Source organism: Salvelinus namaycush, chromosome 37 (genome assembly GCF_016432855.1).
Source record: "Salvelinus namaycush isolate Seneca chromosome 37, SaNama_1.0, whole genome shotgun sequence".
In the NCBI taxonomy this organism is placed as follows: Eukaryota; Metazoa; Chordata; class Actinopteri; order Salmoniformes; family Salmonidae; genus Salvelinus; species Salvelinus namaycush.
The window spans coordinates 24,368,319-24,381,762 of NC_052343.1; the positions used below are offsets into that span (position 1 = coordinate 24,368,319).

Consider the following 13,444-nt stretch of genomic DNA (forward strand, 5'->3'; position numbering starts at 1 on the left):
GCAAAGGACCTTTGTGAAGATGCTGGAGGAAACAGGTACAAAAGTATCTAAACCCACAGTAAAACAAGTCCTATATCGACATAACCTGAAAGGCCACTCAGCAAGGACACTGCTCCAAAAAAGCCATAAAAAAGCTAGACTATGGTTTGCAACTGCACATGGGGACAAAGATTGTACTTTATGGAGAAATGTCCTCTGGTCTGATGAAACAAAAATAGAACTGTTTGGCCATAATGACCATTGTTATGTTTGGAGGAAAAAGGGGGAGGCTTGCAAGCCGAAGAACACCATCCCAACCGTGAAGCACGGGGGTGGCAGCATCATGTTGTGAGGGTGCTTTGCTGCAGGAGGGACTGGTGCACTTCACAAAATAGATGGCATCACAAGGAAGGAAAATTATGTGGATATATTGAAGCAACATCTCAAGACATCAGTCAGGAAGTTAAAGCTTGGTCGCAAATGGGTCTTCCAAATGGACAATGACCCCAAGTATACTTCCAAAGTTGTGGCAAAATGGCTTAAGAACAACAAAGTCAAGGTATTGGAGTGGCCATCACAAAGCCCTGACCTCCTTCCTATAGAACATTTGTGGGCAGAACTGAAGTGTGTGCGAGCAAGGAGGCCTACTAGCCTGACTCAGATACACCAGCTCAGTCAGGAGGAATGGGCCAAAATTCACCCAACTTAATGTGGGAAGCTTGTGGGAGGCTACCTGAAACATTTGACCCAAGTTAAACAATTTAAAGGCAATGCTACCAAATACTAATTGAGTGTATGTAAACTTCTGACCCACTGGGAATGTGATGAAAGAAATTAAATCTGAAATAAATCATTCTCTCAACTATTATTCTGACATTTCACATTCTTAAAATTAAGTGGTGATCCTAACGGACCTAAAACAGGGAATTTTTACTAGGATTAAATGTCAGGAATTGTGAAAAACTGAGTTAAAATGTATTTGGTTAATAAGGTGTATGTAAACTTCCGACTTCAACTGTACATTTAGCCTCTTGCAAATTGAAGGAAAATTCAGGAACACAGAGAGACAAATGATAAATTGTTTAGTATGTTTTTATTGTTTTTTTTATACATTTTTGGGGGAAGCCTGGCTTTCCTTGGCATCCATGAATACACGCCACTGGGCCTAGGCCTACAACAAGTTAGGATATGCTACAATTCATCCAATCTCTCATTTAATTGGACCCAGTTCACAGTAAATAGATAAGCTATTTCAAGTATTTTGCTCTATGCAATATGCGATCCAGTCTGCAACTGCACACTGTGTGCAGTTTAACGGTAGAACAGACGGTTCACCTTTTCTAATTACGTACATAGGCTACGTCTGAATACTGCAATGTCACATTTCTCCAGTAGACTATTTCATTTATAAACATAATACATTATACATATATCATAACCATTGCAGAATAAATTCCTGATCTTTTCTGGCTATGATGAGTTCATATTCCCGAAGCAATACAACAAATTCCCATGCGCATCATTAATTCTTCTTAATGCGTTTGAGCCAATCAGTTGTGTTGTGACAAGGTAGGGGTGGTATACAAAAGATAGCCCTGTTTGGTAAAAGACCAAGTCCATATTATGGCAAGAACAGCTCAAATAAGCAAAGAGAAATGGCAATCCATCATTACTTTAAGACAGGAAAGGAAGACCCAGAGTTACCTCTGCTGCAGAGGATAAGTTCATTGAAGTTACCAGCCTCAGAAATTGCAGCTTAAATAAATGCTTCACAGAGTTCAAGTAACAGACACATCTCAACATCAACTGATCAGAGGAGACTGCGTGAATCAGGCCTTCATGGTCGAATTGCTGCAAAGAAAACACTACTAAAGGACACCAATAAGAAGAAGAGACTTGCTTGGGCCAAAAAAAACACGAGCAATGGACATTAGACCGGTGGAAATCTGTCCTTTGGTCTGATGAGTCCAAATTTGAGATTTTTGGTTCCAACCGCCGTGTCTTTGTGAGACACAAAGTAGGTGAACGGATGATCTCCGCATGTATTGTTCCCACCGTGAAGCATGGAGGAGGTGTGATGGTGTAGGGGTGCTTTGCTGGTGACACTGTCTGTGATTTATTTAGAATTCAAGGCACACTTAACCAGCATGGTTACCACAGCATTCTGCAGCAATACGCCATCCCATCTGGTTTGCGCTTAGTGGGACTATCATTTGTTTTTCAACAGGACAATGACCAAAAAACACCTCCAGGCTGTGTAAGGGCCATTTGACCAAGGAGGAAAGTGATGGAGTGCTGCATCAGATGACTTCGCCTCCACAATCACCAATTGAGATGGTTTGGGATGAGTTGGACCACAGAGTGAAGGAAAAGCAGCCAACAAGTGCTCAGCATATGTGGGAACTTCTTCAAGACTGTTGGAAAAGCATTCCAGGTGAAGCTGATTGAGAGAATGCCAAGAGTGTGCAAAGCTGTCATCAAAGCAAAGGGTGGCTACTATAAAGAATCTAAAATCTAAAATAGATTTTGATTTGTTTTAGACTTTTTTGGTTACAACATGATTCCACATGTGTTATTTCAGAGTTTTTATGTCTTCACTATTATGTAGAAAAGAGTAAAAAATAAAGAAGAACCCTTGAATAAGTAGGTGTGTCCAAACTTTTTACCGGTACTGTATGTCCATTTAAAAGTGGTTACAATTCATGAAATGTTGATGATGGTATAAACTAAAGCAAATTTAAATTTTCATTAACTTTTTAACCTTTTTTTTATACCAATTTTAACCAAAAATACCCCAATATCTCATAATTGATTTTTGCCTGTGCTGCCTGGCCTTGAAAGGAAACTTCGGGATTTTGGCAAAAAATAGTCCTTTATCTACTTCCCCAAAGTCAGACTAACTAACATTAGCGCAATTGCTAATTAGCATCACCGCTATGACTGGAAGTCTTTGGTAACAGCTAGCATGCTTGTAGCGCTAACACTAGTTAGCATCGGGCTCGCGAAGCTCCCTCTAACTTCCTTCATACTGGATGCAGAGACATAAAATGGTATCAATGAGCTCATCTGACTCTTGGAAAGTAGATAAAGGAATACTTCGGAATGCTGGCAATGAAGCCCTTTAAGTGCAATGTATTACCAATCTAGGGTTAGGGTTAAGGTTAAGGTAACCCTATTTGACATAAAACAGAAAAGTATCCACACTATAACCTTTCCATCAAACAGAATGAACTTCATATTCTCCCATGTCTGATAGGATTTGACAGATCAGCACATTTCACCTGAATATGTTGGAGATCTGTTGACTTCAGCATTAGAGAGACAAGACACCTGTCTCCCAGATCTCATGGTGGCATCAGATAGGATCTGACCTGAGGGCCTCTTACACAACCACCAACACATGTCCATTTCACCTGATCATCAAATTAAGATCCAATATCTGTATATAAATAATGACAAAACTAGAGACTTAAAGTAAAAAAGAAAAACTCCTCTCAGTCTCAACCCCTTGTTCTTGTTCTGCAAAATAGTTCCAAGGTTATCATGTGTAGGGGAGACCGGAGTTGGTTGATGCACTTTTTACTCTCATGTCTACGTCTCAGCACCAGTATATCTTACAAGACTCTTTTCAATATTTGGATAAAGACTAAGATCTTGGGTTAAAATGAGGACCGTTTTTACCCTTTTTAACTCCAACATGGAGTTATAAATCATCAAACACACTGTCCACTTCTGACAACCAGCCCAATTGCGGGGTTGGTTGTCACAATGTTCGCAAGTAACTTATTCCTTTTGTATCAGGAAATGAAGAAAAATAACAAACAGTCTTAGAAATAGCTAAGCCTTTCTTTGATTGATCAAAATACAGCATTTTATGCCTTGAGAACAACATATGACATTTTGAGTACATGTTTGTGTCTTCGTGTGTGTATGCGTGTATGTGCGTGTGTGGTTGCGTGACAGGTAAAATATGTGTGTCAGAGAGAGGCAACACTAATGCTAGTTAAGATATTACTTACCACATGGCTTGACCTAGGAACTCAGAAATTGGTTTGAAACATAGCTCTCCCTTTTCTCTGTTTAAGAAACATAATTATTTATGGATACTCCCATAATTCAAACATTTACAAAGAAAATACCAATATATATCATTTTTTTACTTTCACCTATGAAAATCACATAAATTCCCCTCACCTCAATGTTTTGTCATGCTGACATGAATTGGCCAGTTGTGACAACCAACCCGTGAGACAACCAACCCAGGTCTCCCCTACTGAGCTTATAAGGAAAGCCAGTCCAAAACCAAACACACACACACACGCACACACACACACACACACACACACACACACATACACACACACACACACACACACACACACACACACACACACACACACACACACACACACACACACACACACACACACACACACACACACACACACACACACACACACACTGCAATGGAACCTTGTTATTGTGCCTAAATAAAGGCATTATGACAATTGAAACCACTGGTCTATATGGCAGCACTCCGGTGTCTCACTGAAAGGCGCTGTAAATAGTTATTATCAAGACAACACAAGATGACTGGCTCAGTCAGAACTATTACCCAGGCCTGTCTGATATAAACCTGCATTGAAACCCTTTAACACTCTGTGGGTAACCAACATGTTACTCATGACCTATACATGGTACACAAACACCTGAATACACACACCAAACCATGGCATTTGGAAAGTGTTTTGGGTGTCTGGGTTGTTATGTATAATAGATGGTCATCAAATATGTGGAAATTAAAATACTGTATATCAGTTTAGACTATTTGCTTTACTGCAGAAGAGGTTTGGTTCATAAGAAACCAAATGTACCATCAAGTCTTTTTGTTAAAAGGAAAAACATAATGCTCATAGGATTACACTAAGTACTCAAGTATTATGGTCTTTGTATAGTAACAATTATCATGTTCGTGAGCAATGCTGTTGACAGTTCAGTCAAACACACATTGTGAAAACATGATTAACCCCAACTAATTGGTTGAACAAGAAGCCTTAGATTAGCATGTACTGTAGGTGTTGACTGGTGTCGGACTAGAATGTACTTCTTCTAGATCACAGCCAGTAAAAAGTAGTTTCTATAGACCTGACAGGTAAGGTGTCTATAGGATCATACAGCTGAAACAGCAGATATATGTCCAGGTAGACAAGCTCACCTCAATATGTGTTTTTTGATTACACACCAGCATTGAGACAATTGAAAGGTAGACGACTTTCGAACCAGTTATCTGAACGGTTCACTGAGAATAAAGACCAAAAAGTGTTGACTGTCATGATGTTGACATTTTTTACATGGGGGTGATGCAGGGGCTGAAAATGAGCCATGTGGGAGACCTATGGACCGTGGACCAGTCTCAGGACATAAACCAGGTCAACTGAGTGTGGCGGTCAAGCGCAAGGCCAGAGCACTCTTTAGTGTTCGAGACATTTTAGCAAAATGTCAAACAGCCTTGGTATACTGCAGTAAATTATTCCAATAAAATGATGGATCTTTCCTAAAGATAATGCTCAGTTTAACTACTACTCCTTTCCACCATTTGTCCCCTCCCTCTCTCCTCCCTCCTCTCTCATCCGTCCATCCTCCTCTTGACCTCCTCTCTTTTATCTCCTCCCTCTCTCATCTGTCTTGTCTGCATATATATAGATCCCCACCTGTGAATCCTCCTTCTGTTTCTCAAATCAGCTTGGTGTTACATGTTGTCGTGGTACCTGACTGTCAATTAGGAGTAAAGGACTAACTGTTTTCTTCTGTAAAAGGTAAGTGAGTCACTCCACCAATTCAGTGCCTGTTGAAAAGTGTAACTTGGTCAAATTGTTTAGGGGGATTTCACCTAATATTTGCATTCTGTCATAAAAAAACAAATTTTCCATATCAAGAGGTTACATTTTTTAAATGACTATAGTAAGTGCCTATTAAGTGCCAAATAAAGTAACAGGGTTGACTGTAACAGTGTTGACCGTAACAGGGTTGACGATTTCATCTTAAATCGGCCATGAATCCTCTTGTGTCAGGTTGAATGTAAGCTTGTTGTGTGCAACAGGTAGTGGCAACTGAATGCAAACTTCACAAAAACAAATTCATTGTTATCTATGGGTAATCGTGTTGACGTGTTATGCTCGACCCGCTCAGTTTTCCACCACAAACACCAGAAAATGTTTGGTCTGTGGGATTGTGCTGACCTGAACAGCTCACCTATTCTAGTTTTGATTTTAGTACCATCGGTATGGTTATTGGTATGGTTACATAAGACAAATGTTTAATTGGTTGGGATGGAAGGGTTGGCTTATAATGCAAACATCTAGCAATCCAAAGATTGAGAGTTCGAATCTGATCATGGACAACGTTAGCATTTTAGGTAATTAGCAACTTTTCAACTACTTACTACTTTTGATCTACTTTGCAACTACTTAGAATGTTAGCTAACCCAACCCCTAACCCTAACCCTTCCCTTAACCTTTCCCCTAACCCTAACCCCTAGCCTAGCTAACATTACCCAGCTAGCTAACGTTTGCCGCCTAGCTGGAATTTGTACCATTTTATACGTTTTGCAAAACTGTAACATATAATACGTTTTGCAATTTGGAACATATTGTACGTCACCTAATATTAACATTCTGTCATAAAAAACACGTGTTCCCATATCAAGAGGTTAAATTAAAAAAAAAAAAGACTATAGTAAGTGCCTATTAACTGCCCAATAAAGTAACAGTTTTGCAAAACCATAACATAGAGTACGTTTGCAAATTCGTAATATATTGTGCGTTTTGGAAATTAGTAACATATAATACAAATTGTAATTCGTAACATAGCATACGAAATGGGTGATAGTGATCAAGAAATTAAAATAAATGCCATTCGAAATGTAACATATCACACTAAATGGAGTGTCTCGGATTTACATACAAGATAAAACTAAATGCTCTGAGACCATGTTGCAGGATAGCTCACGGTTTCTGACACTTAATTTGTCTCACACACATGCAAATTCCTTTCTCATCGCAGCCATTTCAAATAGACTCACTCTATGAGAGGATGGCCCCGCCCCTGGCAAGATCTGCTCCAGGTGAACTCAACCATTGGTGGAGCCAGCTCAGGTTCCGCCTCCAGAACAGGAAGGGGTGGAACGAGATGCTTGATGAAACTTTTTTGCTGCAGAACAAAAGGTGAGACTCCTATTGGTAAAAAAAAAAAAAAACTGCTACTGACAAGTATTGGTTGTTATTATGCTGCATTCATAACAAGTGAGAAACTCAAAAAATACTACTTGTAATCTGGGAGCATCAGTTGTGTGTTCACATGCTTTTAACTAATTGAGAATGCAGATTGGCTGATGACAAACAAGCTGCATCAACCATAAACTAAAAGTACAGCTATCATGCTCCTAAACAAAATGTAGTGTTCAAAAACACTTTGAACAATTTGTTTCTTATGAAAATTGTTTTGTTGTTGGATTTAACTGCTCCAAATGGTGTAATCGAGGTCATTTTCTAAATATGTGACATCAGAGCTCTTTATGTGGGGGAAGTCTGAGCTCAGAGATGATAGATGAGTTTCCCACTAGTAATTACCAGCTGGAGGATTTTCTTACGTGGATTTTTCCCAGTCGTATTTATGACATGTTATGAACGCAGCATTATATTTCTAACTTGCAAACACACTCTCTCTCCCATAGGACAAATGACATCCCTCTCTTCTTTGCGGCCAAAGAGAACAGTGCAGGTTGCATTAAGAAACTTCTGGACTGTGCGTCCACTAACATCTTTGAGAGAGGTGCTCTGGGGGAGACCGCACTGCATGTGGCAGTTCTGAATGATAACATGGATGCTGCCGTAGCTCTGATGGACGGAGCACCTGAACTCATCAATGAGCCCATGACCTCTGACCTCTTCCTTGGTACATATACTCTCACACACAATGGACAAATACACTATAATATCATAAAACGCACACAGATATTCAATCACACAATCATATATTCTCTCTCTGTCGCTCTCAATCAGGCATGACACCTCTCCACATTGCCGTGGTGAATCAGAACGTTAACCTGGTCCGCAGTCTGATTGGTCGAGGGGCGGATGTGGCCACGTCCAGAGTCACAGGCCTGTACTTCAGGAAGAGAAGAGGAGGGCTGCTCTACTATGGTAAGATGACTGTTTGTGGTCCGTAAGGAGTAGAAAAATGCATTTTGGGAAATGTGGTTATGTGATTCCATTTTCTTTACTTTAGGTGAGCACATCCTGGCATTTGCGGCCTGTGTGGGGAATCAGGACATCATCTCCATGGTGATCAACGCAGGAGCTAGCACCAGGGCGCAGGACTCCATTGGTATGAAACATTCCTCTTTCTTCTCCTCGTCCTGCCCCTCCCCTCTCTATTCTCCCTTTTTCAGTAGTTTAATATCTCCCTCTCTCCCCCCTAGGTAACACAGTGCTCCACATCCTGGTCCTGCAGCCTAATAAGACTTTAGCATGCCTGGCGTTGGATCTGCTGTTGGCACACGATGTTGAGCTGGACCAGGCTGTGCCACTGGACATGGTGCCCAACTACCGTGGCTTAACGCCCTTCAAACTGGCTGCCAAGGAGGGCAACCTTGTGGTGAGGATGAATAGAGGGATAGAGAAAGAAACAGGAGACAATGTATGAGAGGAGAAGAGGGATAGTGTTTCCCCTATTATCTTTAACTTTACCTGTAGTCATAACCTTCTCCTCCGTAATATTCTTTATACAGCATATGTTGTTATTAGAATGTAATTAACCTACACATGAATTGTGCTGCATTTCTAGGTATCTAAGGTTTTTCTATCTCTCTCCCAGGCATTCCAGCACCTGGTCAACCGGAGGCGAGTCGTCCAGTGGAACCTGGGACCACTGACCTCTAACCTCTATGACCTCTCAGAGATCGACTCCTTGGTCGCCGACGATGACCTCTCTGTGCTGGAGCTCATCGTGGGCAGCCAGAGGAGAGAGGTACATTACAGAACACAAACATGATACGGTCTAATATACACTACAGGGAAACTGATGATGAGGATGATCTCTTCCCTCAGGCAAGAAGGATACTGGAAGTGACTCCTGTTAGGCAATTGGTCAGTCTCAAGTGGAACCTCTATGGAAAACACTACTTCAGGTAACCACACATACAGTGGATCATTTTCTGATGTTGTGTTTGAGATGCTGTCATTTGTTTATGTTTAATGTTGTAATGTTATTATTGTGTTGTGTACAGGTTGTTGCTGCTGTTGTACCTCCTGTACATTGGGACCTTCACACTGTGTTGTGTGTATCGCCCCCTAAAGGACGCTCCAGAGAATTACACTGTATCTGACATGGACAAAACCATCCGCGTGCAGAAAACTCTGAAGGTGGGGGAGACATGAAGGCATCTTCATATGACAGCCTGTGTGCAAACCTCAATCAGAGGTGTTCATATGAACCCTTTGTGATCCACGTGCCCTGTTCTCTGTCCCTGTCCCTGTAGGAGAGTTATGTGACCTATGGGGACAACTTGCGTCTGGCAGGAGAGATGATCAGTGTCCTGGGTGCCCTGGTTATTCTGCTACTGGAGGTAAAACATACATCACCCAATAGTTTTACATGTCACTTATATTTACACTGTAGATTAGATCACATTATTGGCTGTCAATATAATCTGTGTTATTCCCAATCCCTAAGATCCCAGATATGCTGAGAGTGGGGGCCAAGCAGTACTTTGGACAGACGGCCCTGGGGGGACCCTTCCATGTCATTCTGTAAGTCAACCTTGGTGCCTATCTAGCCTTTATTACCTGCCTAGTGATGTTGTTGTGTTATGTCATGTCTATGTAGCATTTATAACCTGTGTAATAATCTGTGTTTCCTCCCCAGTATTGCCTATGCGTTCCTGGTGGTGCTGCTGTGTGTGTTCAGGGTCAGTGGGGTGCAGGGGGAGGCAGTTGTCATGGCTGTGTGTCTGGTGCTTGGCTGGAGCAACGTCATGTTCTTCGCCCGAGGCTTTCAGATGCTGGGGCCTTACGTCATCATGATACAGAAGGTATGTAAGGGAAGCAGACACACACAAGCATTAGCATGACGTTACTGTAGAATGTATGGTTTTGCTGTTTTGATTCCCATATTAAACTGTTGTGGTGTTTTGTCTCATTTCCTCCTAGATTATATTTGGAGACCTGACCAAGTTCATGTGGCTGAGCTTCATCGTGCTCATAGGGTTTTCCACCTGTAAGTACATTCTGTTTAAGAGAAACTGCATTAGCAGATCTAGACGTTTCAAATAAGCAAATTGCCGACAATTGTATATAAAAAAAATAATAATAATAATTTATACCTTGGTTGTTGTTATCCCTCCCTCCCTCCCTCCCTCCCTCCCTCCCTCCCTCCCTCCCTCCCTCCCTCCCTCCCTCCCTCCCTCCCTCCCTCCCTCCCTCCCTCCCTCCCTCCCAGCCCTGTGGATGGTGTACATGACTCAGGACCCAGACTCTCTACCTGCGTACCGCTCCTTCCCCATCACTCTGTTCTCCCAGTTTGAGCTGAGTGTGGGTCTGATAGACCTGCCAGTGGACCACACCATCACAACGCCCCCTATTGTCCATGTGCTGCACTGCACCTTCTCTGTGGTCTCCTACATACTGCTGCTCAACCTGCTCATAGCCATGATGAGTGATACACACTGGAGAGTAGCCCAGGAGAGGGATGAGCTCTGGAGGACACAGGTGTGCATCAGTGTGACAGACACTATTACAGAGCCTTCAGAAAGTATTCACACCCCTTGACTTTTTCAACGTTTTGTTGTGTTACAGCCTGAATTTAAAATGGATTAATTTGAGATTTGTTGTCACTGGCCTACACACAATATCCCATAATGTGAAAGTGGAATTATGTTTCTCGAAATGTTTTCAAATTAATTAAAAATGAAAAGCTGAAATGTCTTGAGTCAATAAGTATTCAACCCCTGTTATGGCAAGCCTAAATAAGTCCCGGAGTAAAAATGTTCTTAAGAAGTCACATAATAAGTTGCATGGACTTATTTCATCTTGCCATAACACAGGGGTTGAATACCTATTGACTCAAGATATTTCAGATTTTTATTTTGTGCAAAAATAGTGTTTAACATGATTTCTGAATGACTACCTCATCCCTGCACCCCAATTATCTGTAAGGTCCCTCAGTCGAGCAGTGAATTTCTAACACAGATTCATCCACAAAGACCAGGGAGGTTTTCCAATGCCTTGCAAAGAAGGGGACCTATTGGTAGATGGGTAAAAATACAAAAAGCAGATATTGAATATCCTTTTGAGCATAGTGAAGTTATTCATTATGTTTTGGATGGTGTATCATTACACCCAGTCACTACAAAAATACAGGTGCTCAGTTGCCGGAGAGGAAGGAAACCGTTCAGGGATTTCACCATGAGGCCAATGGCGACTTTAAAACAGTTACAGAGTTTAATGGCTGTGATAGGGGAAAACTGAGGATGGATCAACAACATTGTAGTTACTCCACAATACTGACCTAATTGAAGGAAGCCTGTACAGGATACAAATATTCCAAAACATGCATCCTGTTTGCAACAAGGCACTAAAGTAATACTGCAAAAAATTTAGCAAAGCAATTCACTTTTTGTCCTAAATACAAAGTGTTATGTTTGGGGCAAATCCAATACAACACATTACTGAGTACCACTCTCCATATTTTCAATCATGGTGCTGGCTGCATCATGTTATGGGTATGCTTGCAAGCGTTAAAGACTGGGGAGTTTTTCAGAATAAAAAAGAAACGGAATGGAGCTAAGCACAGCCAAAATCCTAGAAGAAAACTTGGTTCAGTCTGCTTTCCACCAGACACTGGGAGATTATTTCACCTTTCAGAAGGACAATAACTTAAAACACACTGCCAAATCTACACTGGCGTTGCTTACCAAGAAGACAGTGAATTTTCCTGAGTGGCCGAGTTACAGTTTTGACTTAAATCGACTTGAAAATGTATGGCAATACCTGAAAATGTTTATCTGTCAATGATCAACATCCAATTTGACAGAACTTGAAGAATTTTGAAAAGAATAATGGGCAAATGTTGCACAATCCATGAGTGGGAAGCTCTTAGAGATTTACCCAGAAAGACTCACAGCTGTAATCTCTGCCAAAGATGCTTATAGAAAGTATTGACTCAGGGGTGTGAATACTTATGTAAACTAGATATTTCTGTTTGTCATTTTCAATAAATATGCATTTCTAAAAACATGTTTTCACTTTGTCATTATGGGGTATTGTGTGTAGTTGGGTAAGAAATAAAATATATTTAATCAATTTTGAATTTAGGGTGTAACACAACACAATGTGGAATAAGTTAAGGGGTGTGACTACTTTCTGAAGGCACTGTGCATACTCCATAAAAATAGCTTAAAACCATGATGAAAGTGTATACAGCATCCCAATCAGTGCCATTATAATGATCCTTATGTCCTTTGTCCCTGCTCACTGTGTGTAGGTGGTGGCCACTACCCTGATGTTGGAGAGGAGGTTGCCCCGCTGCCTGTGGCCCCGGCTGGGGGTGTGTGGACTGCTCTACGGCCTGGGGGAGCGGTGGTACCTCCGGTAAGACAACAACACGTCATCTAATTGGCCTATTACTGTACTCTCTGTCTTAGGTGTGGTGGTGTTAACAGTGTTTCCCCATCCCCATCATATACAGGCTTTATATTATAATGGCTCTCTTAATGTCTCCATTGCAGGGTTGAGGATCGCAACGACCCACTGGTGCAAAAGATGCGTCGCTATGTGCAAGCCTTCTCTAAGGATGAGGACCAGAGCAAGGAGCGGGAGGAGACGGAGAACACTGACATGTCAAAAGGACCTGGAAGCCCTCTGATCAGACCCAAACACAGGGGTGGGATAGATGGAAACAGGAAGTCCCTGGCATGCTGGCAGATGATTCGCCACAGCGCTCTGGGTTTAGATGTGGAACAGGAAGAGCCTGAGGATGACCAGGAAGTAAGATACGTCTGAGGGTTAAGACAGCAAAACAGATCATTATATTGTTATTATATAATATATGTGTGATGCAATTATGTATGTATGCAGTATTATTTGTCGAAAACAAATGATTGTATTGTAGTAGCTAGTGTATATGGGCAAGACTGGGTTGAAATGTAGACTACATTAATTTTCAATCTTTTTGGACCATGTATGTCACTTTATCATTCCAAGTAAAGCACGTCAATATTTTTTTATTAAAGATGTTACAAGACAGTATATTAAACTTTATTTTTTACTGGAACCTTTTTTTTCAGGATTGTAAATCAGAACAGAAAACCTAATGATTGGTTAATGCACATAATAATGTAGATCATTATTACATTCAAAGTCATTAAAAAAACATCTCACCAAAACAAGCAAATAAGTGCAAGATATTA

The 13,444-nt window shown here is 41.1% G+C and overlaps 1 protein-coding gene across 1 annotated transcript; it reads left to right on the forward strand.

The window, feature by feature from the left end:
- The first annotated feature begins 7,071 nt into the window (after nucleotides 1-7,071).
- LOC120031556 (transient receptor potential cation channel subfamily V member 6-like) lies at nucleotides 7,072-13,037 on the forward strand. The gene is made up of 15 exons (XM_038977360.1): nucleotides 7,072-7,202; nucleotides 7,712-7,932; nucleotides 8,040-8,180; nucleotides 8,266-8,364; nucleotides 8,459-8,634; nucleotides 8,854-9,006; nucleotides 9,087-9,166; nucleotides 9,266-9,401; nucleotides 9,518-9,604; nucleotides 9,712-9,788; nucleotides 9,904-10,069; nucleotides 10,188-10,254; nucleotides 10,477-10,745; nucleotides 12,520-12,626; nucleotides 12,764-13,037. The coding sequence occupies exons 1-15, from the start codon at nucleotides 7,072-7,074 to the stop codon at nucleotides 13,035-13,037; spliced, it is 2,184 nt and encodes a 727-aa protein (XP_038833288.1).
- Nucleotides 13,038-13,444: the final 407 nt, after the last annotated feature.

Coding starts and splice junctions, on each gene's coding strand:
- LOC120031556 (XM_038977360.1), top strand. CDS start 7,072: ATGGCCCCGCCCCTGGCAAGATCTGCTCCAGGTGAACTCAACCATTGG. Junction 7,933..8,039: donor GACCTCTGACCTCTTCCTTG/GTACATATACTC, acceptor GCTCTCAATCAG/GCATGACACCTCTCCACATT. Junction 8,181..8,265: donor AGGAGGGCTGCTCTACTATG/GTAAGATGACTG, acceptor TCTTTACTTTAG/GTGAGCACATCCTGGCATTT.